The sequence below is a fragment of the Mya arenaria genome, chromosome 7 (genome assembly GCF_026914265.1).
Source record: "Mya arenaria isolate MELC-2E11 chromosome 7, ASM2691426v1".
In the NCBI taxonomy this organism is placed as follows: domain Eukaryota; kingdom Metazoa; phylum Mollusca; class Bivalvia; order Myida; family Myidae; genus Mya; species Mya arenaria.
The window spans coordinates 60223785-60248717 of record NC_069128.1 but is presented as its reverse complement, the minus strand read 5'-3'; the positions used below and the strand labels follow the sequence as shown (position 1 = coordinate 60248717).

The 24933-nt window shown below is 33.9% G+C and overlaps 1 protein-coding gene across 1 annotated transcript; it reads right to left on the bottom strand.

Moving 5' to 3' along the window:
* Positions 1 to 13368: 13368 nt before the first annotated feature.
* On the bottom strand, positions 13369 to 20900 carry LOC128240166 (uncharacterized). Its single transcript, XM_052956682.1, has 6 exons — positions 20743 to 20900; positions 19843 to 19977; positions 16655 to 16774; positions 15909 to 16007; positions 15238 to 15373; positions 13369 to 13604 (listed from the first exon to the last, which is right to left on the bottom strand). The coding sequence occupies exons 1-6, from the start codon at positions 20800 to 20802 to the stop codon at positions 13498 to 13500; spliced, it is 657 nt and encodes a 218-aa protein (XP_052812642.1). The 5' UTR covers positions 20803 to 20900; the 3' UTR covers positions 13369 to 13497.
* Positions 20901 to 24933: the final 4033 nt, after the last annotated feature.

Here is a 24933-nt window from a genome sequence, read left to right as displayed (position 1 = left end):
AGCAGAACGTTATATTGTACGAGGCGTATCCGACGATGTAATTTACGTAGCCCGTTGGTAATTCATCGTTAGTTTATCTCGTTGTAGACGTACACGGCGGATTTCTATCAGGATGGTCAACAAGTTGTCAAGGAGACGTTGGTCATTACGGAACGTGAGAACATGTACGCCACCCTCAACGGCAGCGTTGTCAGAGACTATGAGACAGTAAGTTGATTATATGTGAAACATATTTGTGCGGAAAATTATAACATGTCTTTTGACATGATCAAGTTGATTTAGAAACAAGAGGTAACGTATGTGCAGAAATTTAGATAAAAAAATAGTCGTAAGATTCCACATATTCCCAAGATAAAAAGTCACCAAAATCGTTAAATTTGTTCATCAGAACAAAAATCATATGTTGTTTTTTTGCTGTTTTTTCACCATTAAAGTTTACATAAAAATGCATTAAAATTATATAAAAAAAGGTTTTTTCTTCAACCTATATAGTGCCCATTTTAATTCCCGTACTCTTTTTGAAAACAAAATGAATTGCTGGCTGCATAAAGGCCTCTTGAAGAGTTGTTATTAACATTCTGACTTATAGCTGTACAAGACAACACAATGTTAAAATGTATTTTCAAGTAACCTTCAGACAATCAGAATAAACAATTGAATGTAAATAACCTTTGCTTGAGTGTTTAGAGTTTCTTCCAATTTTACAACATGTGCTTATATGTTTCATAAAACTTCGTTATTATTTAAAAGTTAAGAGTTCACGCAAGCAGACCGAAAAGTTCCTGCGCTGTCGGCGCACCATTTCATTCTTACTTTTGTTTTATATTTTTTTTTTGCTATTTCTTCATGAATTCAATAACATATATTAATGGTTTGGCTGTTGTCGAGAATGTCGCCATTTGTTTTCTTATTCGTTGCTTCTATAAAGACACAGTTACCAAACCGCTACAATTTTAATCATTAATCTCTCACACAAGGGCTTCGCAGTGTACAAGATTGACCACCTGCCCGGCTGCTACCTTACTTCCTTCAACATTAGCGACAGAGACAGCAACTTCGGCAGCAATGGACAAGAAAAGGTAAGTGCTGATAAGACGCAGCTTGTATTTTGGCGGCCACCAACTTCTTATTTCTCCTTCCAATAGTAAACTGGACATCAGCCCTGCGTTCCGTTACCGTTAACGGCCGCTTAATTAAGCTACGTTTTGTAGTTCTGTTTTCTTGTTGCATTGTAGCGCATACACTGTAAGCAGGGAACCAAATAGCATACGTTAGCCGCAACACCTGTGGTTATCCTAACCAGACCCCAGGGCAACCCTCCCTTAAGTAAAGGTGTTTGCGGCTAATGTTTGCAATCTTGAATCCCACTTCGCTGCTATGCAAAAGGGATAACAAAAAAAACAGTTTACTAAAGTTAGCTTACGTCATCGATTAGTAGGCGCTCACACGTACAGGCGCATGGCGGTGCAATAAGTTTTAACAATGATTGTTGTTGTAAAGAAGAACCTTAAAGTATCCGACTCACAAATATCTGTGTGAGTATACCATTTAGTTGTTGGATGATAATGAATGCTGACCCAACACATTTTGGAAATTGTTTGGAAGGGTATTACCTTTTGATTTATAAAATGTAAATGAAATTACCGAACATACGTTATATACATGTATATGATCTACCATCATATAATACACAATCTTATTCACCGACTTCAGGAAAAATGTTAATAAATGAACCTTTGATGTATTAAACAACTCAAATACCTACCTGTTTCCCCTTCGTTGAAGATGGTCCGAATGTCCTTTACTGACACAAAAGTAAAGCTATATTTCACGCATTACATGCAAATTTATCCCCTAGGAATGTATAACAAAATATCTTTATCGGTTTTTTTTTAATTCCGTTCATAAATGGTATAAATACTGAGATGATATCCAGTAAGAATCACAACATACACTTTAAACATTTAACAAACTTTGCTTTCTATTATATGGTGATGTTACACCATGTAAGATGACTTCATAATTTGTAATAATAATAATAATTATGCGCATAATGTCTATTTCCTGTTTTAATACAGCTAACAATAACGCGAGCGTGTGCTTGTTCAAATAATGTTTATAGAAAAAAAATGTACCACGTTCCGGATTTTCCAAAGAGTGTCGTTGTCTACTCGGCATGCAGCTCATCTGTCCATAACCTCAGTGGTATACAGGACATAAACCTGAGGTAACCCTTATATACAGGACTTAAGTCTGAGGTAACCCTTATATACAGGACTTAAGTCTGAGGTAACCCTTATATACAGGACTTAAGTCTGAGGTGACCCTTACTTTATTAAGAGAGGATTTAATACTAGTACGTGTTTGCAGATTTGATTTCAATATACGCTTTAATCATATATTTCTCATATATCTCAATAACAGGTATCCATTGAGGTAACACAGACCCTCAAGCAGCGCTACTCAGTGACAGACATCAGAGTTAATAGGGCGGTCCTGGGACCGCAGGCGGCCGTCATGTGTGCCGGAAGAGATCTTTACATGCTCAGACAACAAACAGGTTGGTGCCGAAAATCATAAAAGAGGGACAATTATTCAGTCATGTTATCTTTGTGTTTCGGGTAATTTTCTCGAAAATTTCTTAAAGGCCTAGTTTAAGGAATGTTTGGCATGATAATTCCCTGCTGTGGTTCCCTTGTTTCTTGTTCTGATTTCACAACAGGGATCAGTTTCCTGTTTATTTGTTTATTTGTTTCAGGGCCATTTATAATTGACACTGTTACAGTATATAATATCATTGTCACACGTATACATAACCTATTCTTATATATTCAATCTGCATAGCCAATGTATAAATTAATTTGATCGATGGGGATAAAGTAATAAACAAATAAGAGTAAAACTAGTAAGTGTTTTAATAGTTATGTAACTGAAATATTTCCATTTACTTTAAATACATGGTCACCATTATAATATCAAATGTGTGAAGCATTATAGTTAAATCATAATCATGGCTATTATGTAAAGCATATAACATTACTCTTATTCGTACTGAAAAGCATTGTAATAACAACTTATTTATTATTTGAAAAAGTAAACAAAAAAACTAGAAAGACAAAATCAGTTGTTTATTTCTTTAATAAAACCTCCAGAATAGCACAGCAGGACACTCAGATCTGAGCTCTGATAGGAAGCAGACAGCAATAAAGATTAAGATTGATACAATATGTTGTGTACTGTTCATGGCTTGGAGGGTTGTCACTTATAGAAGGCTTAAACTAGGAATTTAAGCGTAACAAATTTAAGGAGAAAATAGACGATTTGTCCCATAACAAATGTAATGAGCTTAGCTTGATCTTATACTAATAATCTAACGGGATTTATTCATGACGTCATTTACGGGATGGAAATTCCTGAAAAATCCGTCTAGGCCGCTACACGGTCTCATGGGACAGGTGATAACACACCGAACTGGAAATAATCGAAATAATAATAATAATAATGATAATAAATACATAGAAACTACAGAGACAAGCATATGCAGGTGCCGATACTTAAACTAAATACCCTGTTTAAAACGATTGCCGTTAGGTAATTTTGAGGGGGTGGTTAAATATGATTAACATCGGAATCAGTTATAAAGTTGTTGTTTTTTCTCATTCTAGAGTCCACGAATGGCGGTGAATTCGTTAAGAGAGATGCACAGAGCGCCGCTGCAATCATCATTTGTAGAGGCAACCGCTGCGTCATTATTATAATTCGAGAAGCGTAAGAGTAAAGTTTTGTTGTGGATTTGAGTGGAAACCAAGAACGCCAACAGCTCCGTGTCCATACCACGTGGTTTACGCCATATGTAAACTTAGAAAACATTTATAAGTATTATTAAAGTGTTATTGTATACTTTAAATATTACCTTTACTGCACTAACAATAAAATATACATACTGCGTTTTGGGGAATATTTCTTTATTTAAAGGACATCCATAGCCCAAACTTTGAGTTTCATTCTCCAATAGTGTCAAGTTTGCTTTAAAAGGGGGATTCCAGAGGATGAGTACCCCTCAATCAGTTGCTTTCTTTATATCGTATGAAAATCATATACAACTATAATTTCCTTTCAATGGTATGTTAATTTATAAGCTATTTTAAGCTACATGTAACAAAGCGGAAGACCTATCCTCTGATTCATTTCGATTCAAGGGGTGTTTAACGAGTTCACAGGATTCGGTACGCGGTTCATAGATACATTTTGCATCCGTCGGCGTGCAGACTCTCAAAATAATTTAATATTATTTGTCTCGCAGAAATCGGGTAGAAAATGAATTTCGTTAGGTCACTTTAAGGTGGCCAGAAAATGATTTAAGAAACATTAGTCATGTATAGATATTCAACACATCTTATGTTAATGGTTTCTAATATTACAAAGCTATGCATTGTTTAGCATTCAATCATTCGGGAAGGGAACCCCGTTGAATTAGAACAAAGATATAACTCAAGATATATATAGCAATTAATGTTCAACATATGCTAGAACATATGGTTATTATGCTTATACATGTGGTAATTATGCTGAAACATTATGGTCAAAATGCTGAAACGTATGGTTATCATGCTAAAATATGGGGGTAATGCTGATTATAATGAAATGTGTGGTAATTATGCTGAAACATATGGTAATTATGCTGAAGCGAATAGTTATTATGCTGAAATAATTTGGTTATCATGCTGAAACATTGTCATAATGCTTAAACAATATGGTTCTTATGCTAAAAGAAAATGGTAATTATGCTGAAACATTAAGTTATTATGCTGAACGATTTTGGTAATTATGTTAAAACATATATTATGTCTGCACGCATCGTGCTCAATCGTATATGTGCTGCTTAATCACGACCCACGTTAGTTTGTTCTAAATCCTAAACAATAGCTATATAATTGTGTAAATCATGTCTATGTAACGTAGATATCTCACTACAACATGTCACTCTCAAAGAGTCCAAGTTAAGTGAACACCGAATAAAGAATGTTCATCCTCACAATTAAAATGTTTATACAGATTTCTTAACGATTTACTTCGGATCACAAACATTTTCCCAAACTCGACACGTTTGCATGATGACCCTCACACTGAAAATCTTTTTATCTGTAAATGTTCAATGAAATGTTAAAAAAATGGGTGTAAAACAACTTTAAAAAAAAAGGTAATTAGCCGAAATCCAGCTTTGGACGGTGGCAGATATCTTATCTGTTTGTCAAGTAAGATCACTGCGTAGGTGATTGACATAGGTTCTTACACAAAGATAACCTGATTGATTAAAGTACAGACGGAAACAATTTTCGAAGCAGAAATTACAGTAGTACTATGTAATACATCCTCAGAAGAATTGTGCGTTAATACTAGTTGCACGTGCACAAAACCTAATGCGTTTTTCAAAATCACTTTCCAAAACGACAACCAGATGAAATGCGAATTATTAAATGTATTGAAAAATATGTTTATCCTTTTAGGAAATAAACGATTTGTAATAAATGGTAAAACCTGTTATTTGGAATGTGTTTAGCAAGGTAAACATGCATTTCCTTATGGTTTTGCATTCTATATAAAATTTAGTTTTAATATAAATAAAAAAATAAAAAAATATATATGAATAGTTAGGCTAACGTGCTTAGGCTCAGAAATGTGTATTTTAAATACAATGAAACATATTTTTAAAAAAATTGTTTTTAATGATGTGTAATTAATAGTAAAACTGCATTAATGGTAAAACCTGTTATATTGAACGCGTTCAGCAAGTTTAGCCTTCAGTGCCCTAGTATTGCCAATTGAATAATAAAGTTTTGCGCCTTTTAACTTGAGTCTGAAACTCAGAATCAAGATACTAATGAGTATGGGCATAGGAACCTTTCTTGACAATACACATCGTCATATGGATACGACACGTTTGAACGAATCGGACTTTAAAGCAAGGAATATAGAGTCTTGGCTCTGAATACGGCAAGTGTTGTAGTTACCTTTTTTGGCAGTAATATTGACAAAAACACACCAGAAAAACAGTGAAGCTGTCCAAAATGAATTTGTGGAACACTGTTACACATGTTTACCCTATAAAAACATGTTATATGCAGTCTTAAAGAATCATCGGCCGTTTACTGAGCGAACCTCTATATTTTACAGTGTATCGTCCGAAATGTACAAACAATTTTCGAAAATGTGATTTATGCGAAATGTACAAACAATTTTAATACACACTTCAAAACAAAAATCCATGACAAAGGTCAAAGTTTCTTGAGCTCGGTCGACTGCACAAATGACTCTATTATGGATTGTGACGTAACCGCTGACGAAATTTAAACACTATAACATAATCTTAAAGAGCTTTATACACATCTAGTCACGAAAGAATCATGATACGTATTTACATACAAACACTGTTCATAATGACTCTTACATCGTCATACGTTCCAAAGGACTGTCATTTGTTGCACCGGTTCATAAAGCAAGGAAGAATGAATTTTCATTAACAGACTTCTGTGTGACCTAGAGAGTTCCCTATATGGTTCTTTTATTGTAGCTTCTAGCTGAAGAGTTATGGAAGGGTGCTGCACCCTGTCCTTTTTTCGTAGCACCCCTCTGCCCTCAATGAGACCAGCATTTGAACCCTCCTGCCTTCATAGAATTAAATGCTTAACATAATAAAAAAAAATATTTTTTGATCAAAGCTTAAAATATTATCATAAATTCACACAAACTTGATAAATTTTGCAGTTGAAACCTACTATTACTTCAATTAAGCACAATTCCTACTATTTTTGTGAAATTCACAAGTTTCAAATTCTTCAATGCCAGACACAAAGTGCCCTTTTCTCTTTTAGCACCCTGTCCTTTTAGTGCAGCTTCCTGTCCTTTTGAAAATCTGGCTTGAAGCCTATTTATTGGGAACATCAAAACCGGAAAACCGAAGTTAGCAGACGACCTAACGTTAGAGTCTCATATCGATGTTGACTACAGGTCCAGCTTAACATTAAAACAACATATACCAAGACATGGGTTTACAGATTCAATGATTCGAAATTTGCATATTTGATTTTAGGATACACAAAGGTTTCAATGACACAGTGCTGATTAACGATACTGTCCTTTATTCATCAGAATCTGCAACTCATATTGGAAAAGTTCCCTATAGATCTTTCAAATCAGCCTTGCTGTTGAAGCAAGAGCAAGAAAAGGACGAGCCTACATCTTTTTTAATGACAATTCGTGATTTGAACTTTGACGTCAACCCACTAGTTTTCTCCGATCTACTGCAGAATAATGCTGTACCATCTGTATTATATATTGGAGAAGTTATGATTATTAAATTCAATATGGAGTAAAACAGTGTAATTGTATGTACTTAAGACATTTATATTATATAAACACAAATCAAATAATAGCTACCATAGAAGTCATTTATTTGATGAATTAAATTTATTAATTCATTTCCCTTGACTCTTGTCCTTATGTATAAATATAAGTTATCTCTATAAAATTAACTAGCAAGATTTGCTCCCCTTTAAAGATAATTGTTACATAAATTTGAATAGACAATATATAATTTGTTCTACGAAATCCAGTTAAAAGTGAATAATATTGGTGTTATGATGGCGAGACAACTTGAATATAATGTCACTAGTTTTCACGACTATCAGTGCCCGGAGAACATATCGTTTCCTATGAGCAGGGTGGAAGTCGTAAATATTGTCAAGGATCAACTTTAGATCCAAACAGGAGTCAAGTTGCTGGTGAAATATTTACTCTGTGGTCGTACACTAACAATCTATACAAAAATAGCTTCTTTTGTAGCAAGACCTAATAAATAGAAGAAAAAAAAGTTTAACCTAAAATTAGCCATTGGTTGAATTTTGTTCTTGTTTGTTTGTCATCCTTGTTCTAATACGTATATTTGTATACATGTAGCATTAAATCAATTTTAAGTTTACCATTTCACAACTACCAGCGGTGCATCTCAGAAGTAGATGACGAACGTACCATGAAGTATGTTATTACCATTTCATTAGCGTCAAAACTTATGTGAACACTACAGAAACAAGCTCAGTAGCAAAAAGTTTAAACATAAACCCGGTTTAATGGCACTGGGTAAATGCCAAGGACATAGAACACAAACCAAAAAATCACAAACAAGAAACATGGAAGAACAGCACAAAACTCCACAAACAGCACAGTGCATAATATATACAATATATTAATAAACTAGGTTTGTTTATCAAGGTTTTGTTAGGTACCGCCTTGGAACGGTCAGTAAAATGTAAATTTACTGGGGTTTTACACATAACCGGACTTGAGCTAAGGAATGTCTTGCTGAGCCATTGCTAATAACAAAGTTATCCGCCAAAAGTGATAACTAGGTTTAAGTATGACAAACTGACAGACGTTTCCTATATGGACTGTGTTGGCACAAGCAGATGACATGGTCTGTCACGTCCCTAACTCAAAGGCTAGTATTTTTAATCATGTTCATGTTTTGATTCATGATATTTTATGTCTAAAGGTAAATGATGGAAGTTTATAAAACGTTTGACTGTTTTTAATTAGGCAGAATTTAAGAGTTTAAGGAATTGTTGAAATGTTAATTGAAAACGTTATACATGATGTTGACTTTGATGATATTTTTTATGTGGTGACAAAGCCCATAACCTCGGGTTTAAAACAGTTTTAACATGTTCAACTACTGATTATCCAAATCAAAGTCAGATCCTCTTATATCAGACAAAGATCACAGATTGACTTGGAAGATACCCCATATATATTTCTAGATGAGACTGGATTGCATAGGTTGTCAGGATCATTAATTTACTTAAGTACCTAAAGCATCAGTATTCTTCATGCGGGAAAGAGTTTATTGTTATAAATTGGATATAGTGTATGCCAACTAACATAAACTTTTGGTCACTTATCATTTAGTTAAGATTTTCGTATTATATCTCTTATTTTATACCCACGATGACAGATGCTTTGATGCTAGCGATACCAAGCCTCTTTGGTTCATGGTCAAAACACCACTTTTTTTCTAAAAAAAAACAGTTACAGCAGGTCATAACCTGTAATAGAAGTCATACTGATAGTGTTTCTATTAGTGTATAACACGTTATATTGTACTTATTTAATTTCTTCTAGACAAATAGATACTCTTCTTTTTTAATTACTTCATTTTGTTTTTATATGATTATTTTTACTGTATTGTCGATTAACATATATTATTAGGAATCAGGTGTACGAATAATAAAGACAAACTTGTAGCAGCTTGTCTATTTGTCCTTTAGTTCATTTTATATTGGATGTAAAATGCCATTTTTGCAATTTTTGAAGCCAAATATGAAATTTATATCATTTTTGGCGTATTTTTTACATATAATTTATCTACTCAATAATCCCTTTAAAATGATACAAAATGATATGGTATCACTAGGCATAACATTTCACACACACATATATATATATATATGTTGGTCGGATACCTTAAACTGTATTACGAGTTAATTTACACGCAAAAATTTATTTATTTGAATTTTTTTATTGAACTCTTTATTGAGCTTGAAATCTAATTTTGTCTTGGCCATTTCCTTATTTATGATATTATCTACAAGTTTAATCATTTTCTGGTGTAACTGTATTCTTTTTCATTTTGTTACATCTCAATCAAGTTATTTGTTTTACTGCGATCACTATTAAAACAAAAATATTTCACTTTTTTCATTAATTTGTCGCTTTATTTGTCAATTTTATTCTTAACGTTAACTTTCAGTGATAAATTCTTAAATCACTCCTTATAGACAAAAATTGAAATAAGAAAAAAATCTTATTTCATAAGTCAAAACTCCAAAACATTTTTAATACTTGTATGATAAAAATATCATGTAATATATTCAAAAAGTGCATTTTAAACTCCTTTCTTATAAGTCGATATGCTGTATATATATATATCTACGCTAATCTAAATAAACTATTGTTCCTTTACAATTTTTGCTTTTCTTTGTAATAAAGATTTGATTTAGTTAAAAAGAATGAAATGCTTGTTATTTGCTGATGTGAAACAAATCAAGAATAAACGATCTTTGTGGATAAAGTTATGATAAACGTCTGATAGTATACCTAATGATTTAAAAAACAAACTGGCACATTTTCCGCCCGGAATTACTTTACTAACCAACTTTCATAATTGCAGATGTATAAGGCGCAAAACAGCTGCAGACAAGCTCTTATTGACAAAATTAAAAACAAGACTAGCACATTTACTTTTCTAACCGAAGGCATGTATAAGGCGCAAAATTGTTGCTGGCAAACTCTTTTTGACAAAATTAAAAATATAACTGTTTAGTTCATACTTATTTAGGGAAGGGTTTGGGAGAGGTTTCAACCTCCCAACAAGATATTGTATACCTTGTTTTCACGTGCATATAGTCTGAATTAAATAGGGGAAGGTTTGGCAAAAACAGCAGTGTTTCTTTTTGGCAATATTTAGAACTTTAGAAAAAACAGGCACACTTTTTCCGCCAAAAATTACTTTACCAACCAATTTCAAAAGTAACAGATTGGAAGGCATGTATAAGGTGCAAAACAGTTGCAGTCAAACTGTTTTTGACAAAATTAGAAGAAAGAAAATACTTGTTTAACAGGGGAGGGTTCGAGAGAACAGCGATGTTAGACCATGTTTCAACAAGTATCTGAGTAAAATGGGGGAGAGTTCGGCATAAGAAGTAGTGTTTCTTTTAAAGAATTATTTACAACTTTAGGTTTTCCCTCCCGACAAGCAATGTTATACCTTGTTTTCACATGCATATAATCTAGGATGAGAAAAAAGTTACTAAGTCTTGTAGTTCCGTGATTTTTCTTGATTCAATTTACTGTTTCCTATACCCGTTGCGAAAAAGTGTTCATTTTTCTCAAAAAAAAGAGTTTTTTTCCAAATTTCTTGAACACATTCAATGTGAATGACTCAAAAAGCAATTAATTTAACGATAAATACAGTATGTATGCAAAACAAAATTCAAGACATATGTATTATATGCTTTCCTGTGATTTATAAGCATTTATCATTTAAATAAAAACAATATTTTGTGTTTTTTTAACTGTTTTGAAATTTTAGCCCGCTCTCAATTCAAAATCGAACGTCAGCGCTCACAGGGCTGGGACTCAAATTGAATAACTTAATTTCCGAATTGATGTTACGTTTGTTTACAATTTTGCGTCCTTTTTTGAAATACTACAATTAAATGCCATTTTGCAAACATATGTTGTCTGTTACATTTCTTTCAGAACAAATACTCAATTGCAGATGCTGCTTATTTTCAATCGTAATGAATAATTGTTTAAAATGTAAGATGTAAATACAAATATTGATCGCTTTTTCCTTGCGTTTATGCTTTATGTACGCAGTAGGGTTGGTGAGCAAGCAAATGACTAAGGAGTAGAGAGGAAAGGTGAAAAGGTTTCTGACTCAGTAATACACAGCCAAAACTGACTGCAATATAAATATTCTTCTGTGACATTTTTAATAATTCCTTCTAGAACCTGGAACTTGTTAACGTCCTCCCGGTATATCAAATAATTACGATCATCGGTGCATAGGTGCCTAAAGAGTCTAGCAAGCCTTTACATAGTTCGTTTCTATTGAAACGGGCTGCGAGAAGAAAGCACCTTTAATCCTCGTGCATGATCAAGGCCTTCATAACTTTAGTTAGTTTAAGAGTAGGGCCCTCATAATGCATTACAAAGCTATAGACTTGTTGAAACAATAGATCAGGTTGAAAATGGGTCTACTTCAGGGGTGAGTTGGCCGTTAATAGCGAAACGAGTGAGATACAAAAAGAAGCAAAATTTGTAGTTCTCGGTGAAGCGAACGCTAGGGGCGCCAGTTTTTTTTTTCTAATGATGGAAACATTATGAAATCCGCGCAATTATGAACACACCGTATCTGTATTCATACTGTCAAATTTTGACTGTGTGGTAGTTTGTACACGTAAGTTGATACAAATATATCGGGTGTACGGTATGCAAGGGGGTGAACGGCGTCAAGTTATCCAATTCTATTCTTTTCTATATAATAGGTGGATACGATCGTGTTAAACGATCCATAGTACGTATATTTTCACAAAAGCAGTAGAAGTCACCTTCCAGTTTGACAATTTTACCTGTGCCAAACAGATACGATGAGTGTGGGACTCGAACCACTGACTGTCAGATTCTGAACTATTACAGAGCTATATTGTCGACTTGTTCATATTATTGCAAACTACAATCGTTTAGCTATTCATTGTCATTTATTTACTCGGCTTAAATAGAATAATGATTTTACAACGACATTAAAACGGCACTCTACTGTCAGTCCACAACTTTTAAAATATGTTGTGAAGACAATATGTAATGTTTTGTTTGCTACAGTATGTTGTAAAGTAAATGGGAACGTTAAACGTTATGCATTATGTATGACTAGGTCGACGTCGAAGTTCAATCATAAAGTAACCAGGATTTGCCTCTTTTGTACTACCTTTGATATTTCGCGCAACGGAACAAGTCTCTCCCCGTGCTCATAAAATAATAATTCAGTTTCCATACCCAAATGATCATATTCGAAATAGATGTCTTCCTGGTGTACAGCAGATACTCATCGTGCAAATCAATGCGAGCTTTTGTGCTTTCAATCAAAGTTAAAAGACTCAAATGGCTCAAGCTCCACACTACCAACAGCTTTACGTTTTTGCGCCTTTGGGGCTACTTTTGTCAGTTTTCGTACCTTAATGACGGCCATGTTTGGAAGGTCAGGGTCACCCTCATTTTCTTTGAACGATTAAGCAACTTGGAAATGCGTTTGTTATTCACCAAACCGTTCCACAAATGAATTTGTTCCGTACTTACATCTAAACCTAAACTTTTGGGGAAAACAAATACTCTGTTGAAACATCACTGACCGCCATTAGTTTAAATATATTTTATTCATCAGCGTATATACACATAACATAAAGACAAACAGAAAACACATGTAGAATCTAGAACAGGATTAGAACGAAAGATAAATATATCTTAAAAAATTCTTCTCCAACACTGACATACTATTCTAAACTTGTACTAAGCACCCATACCTGAATGACGTAGTGCACAAAAAGTAGCTTAAGCATATAACATTTAATAATGTTAAAACAAATGACTTAAGTACCTATCGTGAACATTACATAACATAACATGGATCAATGGCAGTCACTGTATGAAGTTCTCCATTCAGATTTAAAGGTTTTTCTCACATTTATGCAAACACAACATACTGGAAGCAGCACCGGCTGAAGTTTATCCTAAAAACCCATCAAATTTCTGCTGACATGTGGCGTCAAAAAACACGTGTTATAGACTACGTGCATATATATTACGGAACGTTATCAAATTCGAAACTCTGTTGTTGTTGTTTTTTTAATTCACAAAAGAACTCTTCTTTCACTATTATTACTGCTAGTTGCTACTAACTGTAACCCGAAGGCAGTATCCGCAACAACAAAAGGTGGCGGAAACGGACCACGAACTCTCTCTCTTAACTAGCCGACCGTCGTTCGTGGAATCTGAAGTTAAGACGAAGTAAATAATTGTTATCGATCAGAATAATATTCAACCATCGGTTAAACATTATGAACAAAGATCGTTTTGAAAGAGGACTCACGTATAAAACTACATTTGGCATGTTTAAACAGCAACACCAACAACAAAACAACAACAACAGCAACAACATCGTATCAATACACTTAAACAATCATATATAAACGGAGCCCTAAAACGGGCCCTTGGTCACACATATTGATCAATGATTCGTTTGAAAAAGATGAATGAAAGCGCACGATGTTCTCGCGTAATTCAGAGTTTATGAATGGAAAGACTTGCATGAGGCCAAATGGGTTGAAATATATTTGGAGTAGCGCCAATCCATATAACAGCTTTATTGAGGATTTTTATAACGTACGGATAATTCATTTGAGTCGAAAATTAATCACTTCTGTTCATTGATGACTGCCAAAGTATTTAAATATGAGACAAACAAAGATGCTGAGCTTTGCGAGTAATTTTATTGTTGAGTTTGGGCACTGACAACATTTCGGCACGTGTGTATAGTATTTTATCTTAATGAATGTTATTCTTAAATCTTCTTTTTTTCACAGAAGAGCAGATAAAGTCAGGACATTAATCATCGTCCAGTTTCTATTTGGAGTTCTGTATTGAATGCACGTTTAGAATATTTAATTTTTGTTTTGTGCAAACATTCTTACAAGTTCCTACCAGAATAATCAGACAGGGTATTCATTTAAAATCCTAGCTACTGGACTTGCCCATGTGGTATTCTATGTAGAATCATTATAATTAAGATCGATACGATTATAACAAGGTCGTTATCATTTCTTGGTTTACAAAAATAACACTGATCCTTTTTGGATCGTCTGATGGCATCATGATCATCATAACCACACTGTATATGTTTTTGACAATCTGTAGACTCCTAAAACTATTAAACCAAAAATAAAAAATAAATTGCATCTTTATCAAGACTTGTTTATGAGGCCCGGTAAGATTTTGGATATGAGAATAACGACATTGGCTATTCCGAGACACCTTTTTTTTTTAAAATAACATGTTTGAAAACAACAAACCATTCCTTATTTATAAAATAATTGTCGTATTGCACAAAAAAGTACGTCATTTAGTCAATGTATTTTAAAAAGGAATAAATGACAGATTTCTATATTAAAGGTATAATATTATACGGCTTTATACCTGATCAAACTTAATTCTATATGCTGTTAACTCTGCGATTGCTTCAGTATATATTAGATGCCGTATGAACTGACACATCATGAAATGGTTACAGGGAGCCTTGATCTTATTCAACAATTGCCTAGCAGGCCCAAATTTCTAGAACAATCTTAAACATATTAAAGCAGGATCATGCTAAGCTCACTAGATTGTTTTTGGAATTGTGTACTAATTATCTATTTTTACTAAGTTTTGATACTTTTGAAGAAACTCATTTCAAAGGTAATCAAGATAAACTATGTTTTGGTGTATTATTAAATCAAGTTTTATCAAGTACTTTGATTTTTTTCGCATTGTTGTGAATAATGAAACTAGTGTACCGGTAACACAATGATTACAGCATTTGATTTTTGTTAAATGTGTGCGCCCTGTTTAACTGATAACGGGACCTACTTGTTTGTTGTCGGAGCATGTAAAGATCTCTTTCGGCGCACATGGTGGCCGCCTGCGGTCCCAGGACCGCCCTATTAACGATTATGTCCGTCACTGAGTAGCGCTGCTTGGAGGTGTGTGTTACCTCAACAGATAACTGTTAATATAGAGATCAAATATATTATTAATACTTATATTGATATAAAATCTGCAACGATGTACTAGTACAATATGCTCCTATGAAGGCTTGTAAAGCACTGCAACTCCATTAAAAAATAAGGGTTATCTCAGAATTCTGCCCTGAATACCACTGAGATTAGGCTGTACTGAGCTGCATTCCGAGTAGACAGCAATATGTTTTGGAGCGTCAAATAAACGTCGTCCTTTATTATTATAAACACCATTTTGAAGTAAGTATAGGCTAGCGTTTTATATAGCCGGTGTCTGTCGGTAACCTCCTGGTTTTCCGTTAAGGTTTCCGATATATAAATATTGGAATTTTGGATACCTTGTGACCATTATTTGCAGAAAAGGTTATACCTAATTCAATATAACAAACATGCATTTTTTGGTCATGAAAGATTGCAAAATATTTAATTTCAAGTTTGATTTTATATGAACGAAAGTACATGATGTCAGTATATTATTGGAAGAATAACGAAGTTGGTGGGCTCCGTTATGTCAGCACTAACCTGTTGTTGGCCGTTGCTTCTGTAGTTATCTCTGTCACTCATGTTAAATGTGGTCAGGTAGCAACCTGGGAGATGATCCATCTTGTATACTGCGAACCCCTTAGGTGAAAGATAAATGATTATAATCCTTGAGGTTTGGTAACTGAGTCTTATGGAAGCATCTATGTAAACCAATTTGGCGGCATTCTCTATCTTGGCCAGTTTATTGCTACATGTTCACGGATAAAGCGATGAAGTATTTTGTGGATGTCCTGGTTCCATTAGCCCTAAATAACCTTTAATACTTAAGCATAACCCCTTAAACCCTATTTAAATACTCAAGAATTGCTCTTAAAGTTCTGTTATTCCCAGAACACGTCCATTGTGCGTCAAGGCACACATCCAAGAGAGAGCATGTGCATCTCTCGAAATGTAATCTTAAATCCGGTTCGGGTCACATACTACTAGTGACAAAAGCACCGATACTAAACGAGCAGAGAGGAATAAAAGACTAATATGTACCCTTACAGTAAGAAGGATTGTAAATGTATACTGCGGCATGAATTAATTTCAGTTAAAGGAAAAGGCACATAAAATGCAATTTTTATGTAGTAGAATATATCTGATTGTTTTGAAAAACATATGTTGTTACATGAAATTAAAATCCTAAATATATTCACAAAAATTCCGAAATAAAAATTAAAAACAAATGCAAAACATCAGTTATAAAATTAACCGCGAAAATATGTTTCACATAAGTAACCTACTGTCTCATAGTCCTTGACAACGGTGCCGTTAGTTGCGGCGTACATTTCCTCACGTTCAGTGATGACCAACGTCTCCTTGGCAACGTGGACACCGTCCTGGTAGAAATCCGCCGTGTACGTCTACAATGAGATGAAATACCAATGAATTACCAACGTGCAACGTATAATACATCATTGGATACAACCCATACAATATTATGCTCTGCTCTATTGAGTACCAGTAACTCTTTTTGGGGACATTTTGCTAGGAAAATCTCGTATCATGAATTGTTAATGAGGTAGTTTCATTGGTGCCGAATGGGAACTTGTTCGGAATCTTTAATAATGAAATAACGGTATGCGCTCATTTTTATATTTAGTAACAAAACCCCTGTATTACGTCATTGTCAATCTTTAATTTGAAGAGTATTTAATTGTAACAACGATTTCATTGGAAGAAGAGTTTTATATCAGTCAATTTTCCAACGGTACTAATATAGTGTCAGCAGGTTGCCAACGATACCTATAATACAATACGTAGGACTACAATTAAATGAGTTTCGTTTACACCTTTTTTTAACTTACTTTGCTAATTGATTGTGAAAAGGATATAAATAACTCTCGAGACCTGGGTAGAAACCGATATAATATTTGTATCCTTCTGAAGAGAACCTGAATTTACCCTAATAATACAATGATGTATTTTCTGCTTTAAAGTGTGTTATCAGCAATAAAACAAGAGCTGTCACAGTATGTGACGAATGCCCCCGAATGTGACATTGACCTATGACCAAGGTCAGTACATGAAAAGTTGATCTTGCCTTTACGTGTCAAATACATATGGCAAGTTATTTTGAATTGCCTCTAAACATAAAAATACCACCCATACTTGACAACCGACACTGTTATGTCCTTATAAGCAGCATTCCATTGTGAATAAACACTAAGTGTGACCTTGAACTTAGAGGTAGGGACATCGGGTTTGCACGTGACAAATCGTCTTGGTATGTCGGACACATGTGGCAAGTCATTTTAAAATCTGTCCATACAAGAGAAAGTTACAGCCTAGACACGACAACCTATACTCTATGTCCTTATATATGCAGCATTTCATTGTGAATAAACACCTAAGTGTGACCTTGACCTTAGAGGTAAGGACACGGGTCTTGCATGCGACACGTCGTTTTGGTATGTGGAACACATGTGGCAAGTTATTTTAAAATCTGTCCATACAAGGGAAAGTTACAGCTCGGACACGAGTTATTGCGCCGGACACACGGACGGACAGACGGACGGACGGTGCGATTTTAATATGCCCACCTTCGGGGGCATAAAGATCAAGCATACTGGGCCGGTATTCATAAAACATCTCAAATCATTTCTTGTCTTGTGCCCCTAAACTGGGTGTAATTTTCGACTACTAGGCTTGTCCCTGTAGTTTTCATTGTAGTATCAACTTGAGTCAATTTCCTAAAATTTTCAACATCAAATGTATAGAGTACAAGTGTTTTTAACATGAAAGTATGACATTTAATTACATGAAATTAAGGAAAATAATGAATTTTAGATATCATTCAGTTATTATATCATAGGAATAGTGATATACTGAGGAAAATGACTTAAGGTAGAAAATGACCTAAGACCACACCACATTGATGTCTTGGTCATCGGATTTTTTCAGAAAAAAATGAAGCGAGCGAGCACAATATATATATATATATATATATATATCAATTTGGAGATTTTCAGAGCGAGCGATGAAGCTGGCAATATGTTATCAATAATGTCTAGCTCTTTTGAACAGATTGTAATCTTTACCATATACACAACAAGATTTAATTGTGTATTTATCAATTTCATCAAATAAAATGCAGGTTTACTTTTCAAAAACTATGGAAAACATTTAAAATTTCATATTTCCATATATAAAATTCCAGACGCAAATAATTTCACTCTAGATTAACTTATCTGCAGAGTTGAGTATTTATTTCTAGTTAGATTCAGAGCGCCTACAGACCTGTGACAACTGGACACAGATGCAGATCGTAACATATTGAAAAAAATAAAAATCAAAAAGTTTTATTCTTAACAAAAAAAAGAACGTTTTCACAATGAAAAACACTGGATGTATGTCTAACCACCTGTTAAAAAAACCAAAACAGCACAGTTTTTCTATCAAAAACTAAATGAATAACAAACGATATGGCATTTAAAGAATACCTTTTTTCAGAAATTAACAGCATTTATGCTACTTTGCCATCAATTTTAACTCTTACAATATGAATAGAATCAACAACATGTCATTGATATGAATGAAAATTTACTAAACCCTGTATATACCGGTATGTATCAGTAAGAGACACATGATAAGTTTGAGATCAAACAAGGAGTTTTTTTGGACCAGTAAAGTGTTCAGCTTTTGGTTTTTCAGGCATTAAATACAGTATTCGAGATCCAATCAATATATTAAAATATGTTTTTCTCACTTATATTGTATTTGTCATCTCTTTTTTTTAAAGGTCAATATATCTACAGTTTAGATCGGACATTATGCTCATGCTATCCAGGAATTCCAGTGCAACTTGAAGTGTTAGATTTTTTTTCGTAAAGTTTTATGCATGTTACATATTCAGCGCTGCACGTAGGAAGGTGAAGTTGGCTAACAAATTTGATAAAAGCGTCCTCAAATGTTAAGTTTTCTTTTGCCTGTATGGCAACTCGTTTATTTGCTATAACAACTTGCAATTAAGTCAATAGTACGCTTGATTCTTTTCTGAATGATCGGTTAATAGATTAGTCTACATTATTAGATACAACGGTTTCTAATTTGTTATGAAAATCGGTGCGCTTCGATAATAATATTTCGACTTTTTATCTAGGTGCGCGCGCCAGCGAATTATTATTATTTTTTTTAAATTCCCAAAATTTGTTGCGCTTAGTCCGATGACCAAGACATCAATTTCGTGTGGCGTAAATGTTTGATGAACGCCGGCCCATTTCTCCAAATGGAGATGACAACACTACTGCATGTTGCAAATGCGATAAACTAGATCCTTATGATCAAGCTAACCAATGTGAATAATCATGTATGCGATTATAAAAAGAAATCTTGCAATCTTATTTCAATCATCATGCTTCTAACACTCAGAACAGCTTCTTATAGTTTAACTATATATTTTTTATTTCCTAAAGTCAACCATGACTCAAACCTGTTGTTTTCCAGTAGAGCCCCGGGGATGAAGGGAGTACCCCATATACACCGAGCCCAAGATGGCGGCCGTCATCAAAGCCAGGAACACGCATGCGCCGACCACCAGTAGTGCTCGACTTCCAGTCTTGGTCTCCTGAGAAGAACAGAAACCGACAGTAAAACAAAAGATAGTATTGGATTATAATCATATCGTAAATATACGCTCCGCAATGTTTTATTATATTCATTTTGCTAGGGCACTTTAATTTTGGTATTCTGAGTCTTATGTTTTTCTTATGAGGTAAAAAGCATGAGTTAAAACCCCCAGTAACCCCTAAATCAAAAGCGTTTATTGATAGATAAGGAATAGCAACTGCACCAACAGCCCGAGGTGAAGTAACTTTTTTTATACCAAGTGGCCAAGGACAACGTTCAATAACTAGCGTTCGTATAAGTGAGTAGCTTGCAATTTGTTCGCACGCTATTATAGCACGATTAAGATCCGCATACTCAGTGTTACTGTTCCGATATTGGAGTTAATGTATAAACGAAAACAAAAACAAAACACTCTCCAGCAGAAAATTAGGTTTTCAATATTATCCAACCATGAGGATTGGATCTAAAGAGATATCCATTGTTCCATTAAGACCCCTATAAAATGAACAAAAAATACACTTTACACTTTGTTTTGCAAAATACATTAATTTACTATTACAGTTATGATTCCTTTAGAACATATTTCATATCTCAATTGCTACTTTTAGTTAAAGCATTGATGCTTAACATGTGTCTGACCCATTTGATTTGTGCATAATTTATACTATTGCAATAAAATACGTTTAAATCAAAACATTGACATCATACAAATCGTATTGCAAGATATTTCCTCCCTAAAATGAAAGGTTTAACAAACACTGACCTTGACCCCGTTGCAGACTTGACCTTCACTGTCCTTGAGTGTTCCAATCTGTGGCTTCATTCTGAAGTCCTAGTGAGCTTTTTAAAATATATTTTTTCGCTAATATCTTAGTTATCTATGTTCACTTCGATGTCTGTAGTCCTATTAGGTTTCTTGGTTTCGTGCTCAGGTCTTTTTAGATCTTGACGGTTATTTAGAGAAGGTCGCCTTATATACAATTTATTAATCGGATTTTCAAAACTGGTTGGTTAGTTTAGAAACCAATAGACTTGAATCAATATTACAGGATGGTATATTTGATATGTAAACATGTGATGTTCATAAGTTTACGTACATGAAGAAATGCGTACGATTTTGTGGTGGGTTGCTACCGATCACTGTATGATGAATGAATCTGCACTTTTGTTTATCTCGATTCAATTTACGCATGGGTGATTTATTTTACGTTAGAGACAGATCCGCATTATTTCTTTAATCTACATATAGTTTATTCCATCGAAGCGTGAAAGGTGAAGACAGCGAATGTTTCACTCCTCAACATTTTAATGATTTTTGCAAAACAAACTGGATGTGTTTTTTTTAAATTTAATATCTAATTGGAGAATTAACATCAGGCTTCATGTCAGAAAATTAGAAAAAGGAAAATAAAACAGCAAACAAGAGGAAAAAGGTTGAAAAGAGGAAAGCAAACAATTCGTTATCGGGTTGACCTATTGGAAATAGTAACCACGCTGTGTCGAGTAACTCGTGCGTCAACATCGACCTGGCCCCAATAACACGAAAATACTCAAGTCAAATCTCAATCTCAGTCTCAACTCTTTTTATCAAATTACAGCATCACATGATTCAAAATTGTAAATGTTTTACCCTTTTTAAAGTCACATTCTCTCATTCATTATGTTGATAAAAAAAATTGGTCAATATTTTATAGAAAACAAAATTGAGAGCAAAAATTGTACTTGAGTCCAATTTATTAATTTTTGAGTTTTACTGAAGTAAATTTTGTGCTGTAGAAAGATTTTTTTTAGAATATTGAGCAATCATGTTAATCAACATAATGTAGGTGAGAATGTGCTTTTGAAAATAGTTAAACATTAGTATTTTTTTAATAATGTCATACTGTAATGTGGAAAAATGAGTTGAGACTGAGATTGAGATTTGAGTTAAGTATTTTCGTAATATTGGGGCCTGGACTTTATCAGCTATAAGTGTTTGCCCTACATTTTCAGCCAATCAGGGGCGCTAGATTTTTAAAATGTTTAGTTTCTTATTTGTGTTAACTCGTAACTTATTGCTGATGACGACTCTACATGATTAAGTAAATGGCTACAACTGCGCATGCGCATATAACTACACCTACTGTTTACATATGCAAAGGCGCAATTTCAGTATCAACGCTGATTTAAATGACGTCACAAAATCTTGTAGTGATTGACAAGTCTTTTTGATTGGCGCACGGCTTGATTTTAAAGCTGATGCAATTTGGGAGGTGCTAACACTAAGTCGGTTAGAATTTATCAAGAAATTTCTTAGTCAATAAGAAACCACGGTCGCTCCGCTCCCTTTGGTTAATTATTATCCAGTTTTAAACTATGGACAGCCACTACAATTTGGATATCACATAAAGTCTCCGGGATTCTTCACAGCGTCCACACCACAAATCAGTGCCCAAGCCCAATGGGCCGCTGAAATCATGTCGGACATTATATCTATAAAATCAGTAATTCCTAAAATATATCAAATAGAAAAAGCTCTGAGCTCAATGAAACTAAACTTTTCAGATTTTGACACCAGAATGAGCGCAGTTGAGACCAAGGTGAACAATAAAGAGAAATCGTGCAGTTTTATCAGCATAATAATGACGCGCAAAAAACTGAATTTTCCACAATTCAGCAGCAATTAAAACATCTAAAGAAAATGTACAAACATGCGGAGTCTAACATGAGCTCTTACAAGCAAGAAGCTGAAAAATTTAAAGACGACCTCTTAGATATGAAAGCGCGCTCAATGAGAGATTATCTTCTCTTTTAAGGCATTCCTTAACTGTACATCAACAAAACGCTAAATAAAAAAGTTTGTAAACGGCGAATAATGTGACCCTGCTAAAACGGTGCCTAGCACAGTCAGGAGAGATCGGACGTAAGACTATTATCTTGGAGCGTTAATGGCATTTCTAGAAACATATTTGACACTGATTTTTTAGATATTGTTAATCAATTAGAGATAGTTTTTCTATCACAAACATGGGTTTCAAAACATACTTTTACTGGTTATTTAAGTGAGCATATAACTAGAAAAAAAGCAACTTAAAAAAAGGCCGTTATAGTGGTGGTGTTTCTATATATTTTTACAAATCATTAAGCAAGCATTATGAAATTGTTGATAAAAATTAACATGGTATATTTTGGGTATTGTTATCTAAAGATCTATTTAGTTTCAACGAAGATGTGTATATTTGTACTACGTACACCCCCCCCCCCCCCCCAATAAATTTTAAAGTATTTAGAAACGAACAATTTGACTTTTTTGAAGAAATAGAAATATGCTTCGAGAAATATTCCCCAAATGGGAAATGTTTTGTTATTGGGGATCTTAATAGTGGAACATCTAATACTGCAGATTTTCTATCATTTGACAGATTACGACAATCAGCTGTCAGATTTTGTTAACATTTCCCCACGTGCTTCTAAAGATCACGTACCCGATACATATGATAAACGCCTAATCGAACTACGTCAATCCACATCGTATATTATTGGTAATTGTCGACTGCACAACTATCACAGCGTAGGCGAATATACATTTCATTCAATAAATATCCGAGGTTGTTTTCGAAGGAAAATGGCCGAGTTGCTCCGATTGATGAATAAGGTTGATAAAGGCCGCAAGCCTCTTGACCGCTTCTTATTTCCCTATAATCGGTACAAAAGTGAAAGCTTCGTTTCTAACACATGTAATAGTTTTTGTACCACCGAAAGAAAATTCTCCAAATTGGTAAAATAAAAATTTGTGCTGACAACTTCATATGCAATGACAAAATTTTCTGCGAGGCCGACGGGAAACTTATGTAGTATGATAGTAGCTTAGGTTTGACAAGGTATATTTGTTTCTATTTATTTTAAGTTTATCTCATAATTTCATAATTGTATTGTTTAATTTTATGACACTACATTGATTTCAACATATACATGTATGTCTCATTTTTTTTATTATTGTTTTTGTACTTATAATTATCCATATAATTTGTCAATAAAAAATGATATGTTATTGAATGACAAAGTGCTAATTACATGTGTTTCTTAAACAATACAATTTATGTTATTGGATGAACATGTGCTAATAACATGTGTTTCTTAAACAATAAAATTTATTCATTGGATGACAATGTGCATATTAAATGTGCTAATTAAATGTGTTATTCATATAATAAAATTTAAATGATATTCCTACTTTTGTCTATCTTATATCAACATGTATAGATATGTTTAAATGCAATCTAAGGCTCTTAAAATGCTTAAACCACAGGAGCTTCAAAGGGGGCTTTGACCCCTCTGAATCCCCACAAGGACGCTACCCTTGAACCGTAAGCGGGCCTACCGCGGCCCCCTTAACCCCCGGCGGAAAAGTGGCGACAACTTTTCAGAACCCAGAGGGAACCCTGATTTATATCATACTGACCAAATTGGGTTTAGTTAATATCAAGTCAGTACTTAACACTGAAACATAATTTTTAAGCTTTCATTTATATTGAACTTAATTCCGAATCAGATTATCGAAATTGAACTCAAAATAGCCAATTTTGATTTTTTTTAACGGATAAGTATCCAGTTTGTACTATAAAAACTTGAAATAACACTTTGACAACTTGTATAATTGTAAATCAAGTATTGGTGCTGGAAAGTAGAACAAATGCTACTCTCCTATGTACATATTTGAGTCTTAACTTGTTTTATTACTATATACTCATCAATAATGCAATTTTCTTTCCTCTATTTAGTTTGATGCACGCTTAAACTACCACGGACAAGACATGGTAAACATAATATATAAATAAGAAAACATAAATGACTTATAATTCTTAATATATATTTATATTAAACCAAAGCACACTTATATAAAAACTGTACTCAAAATAGCCAATTTTGATTTTTTTTAACGGATGAATATCCAATTTGTAATGTTAATATTAGG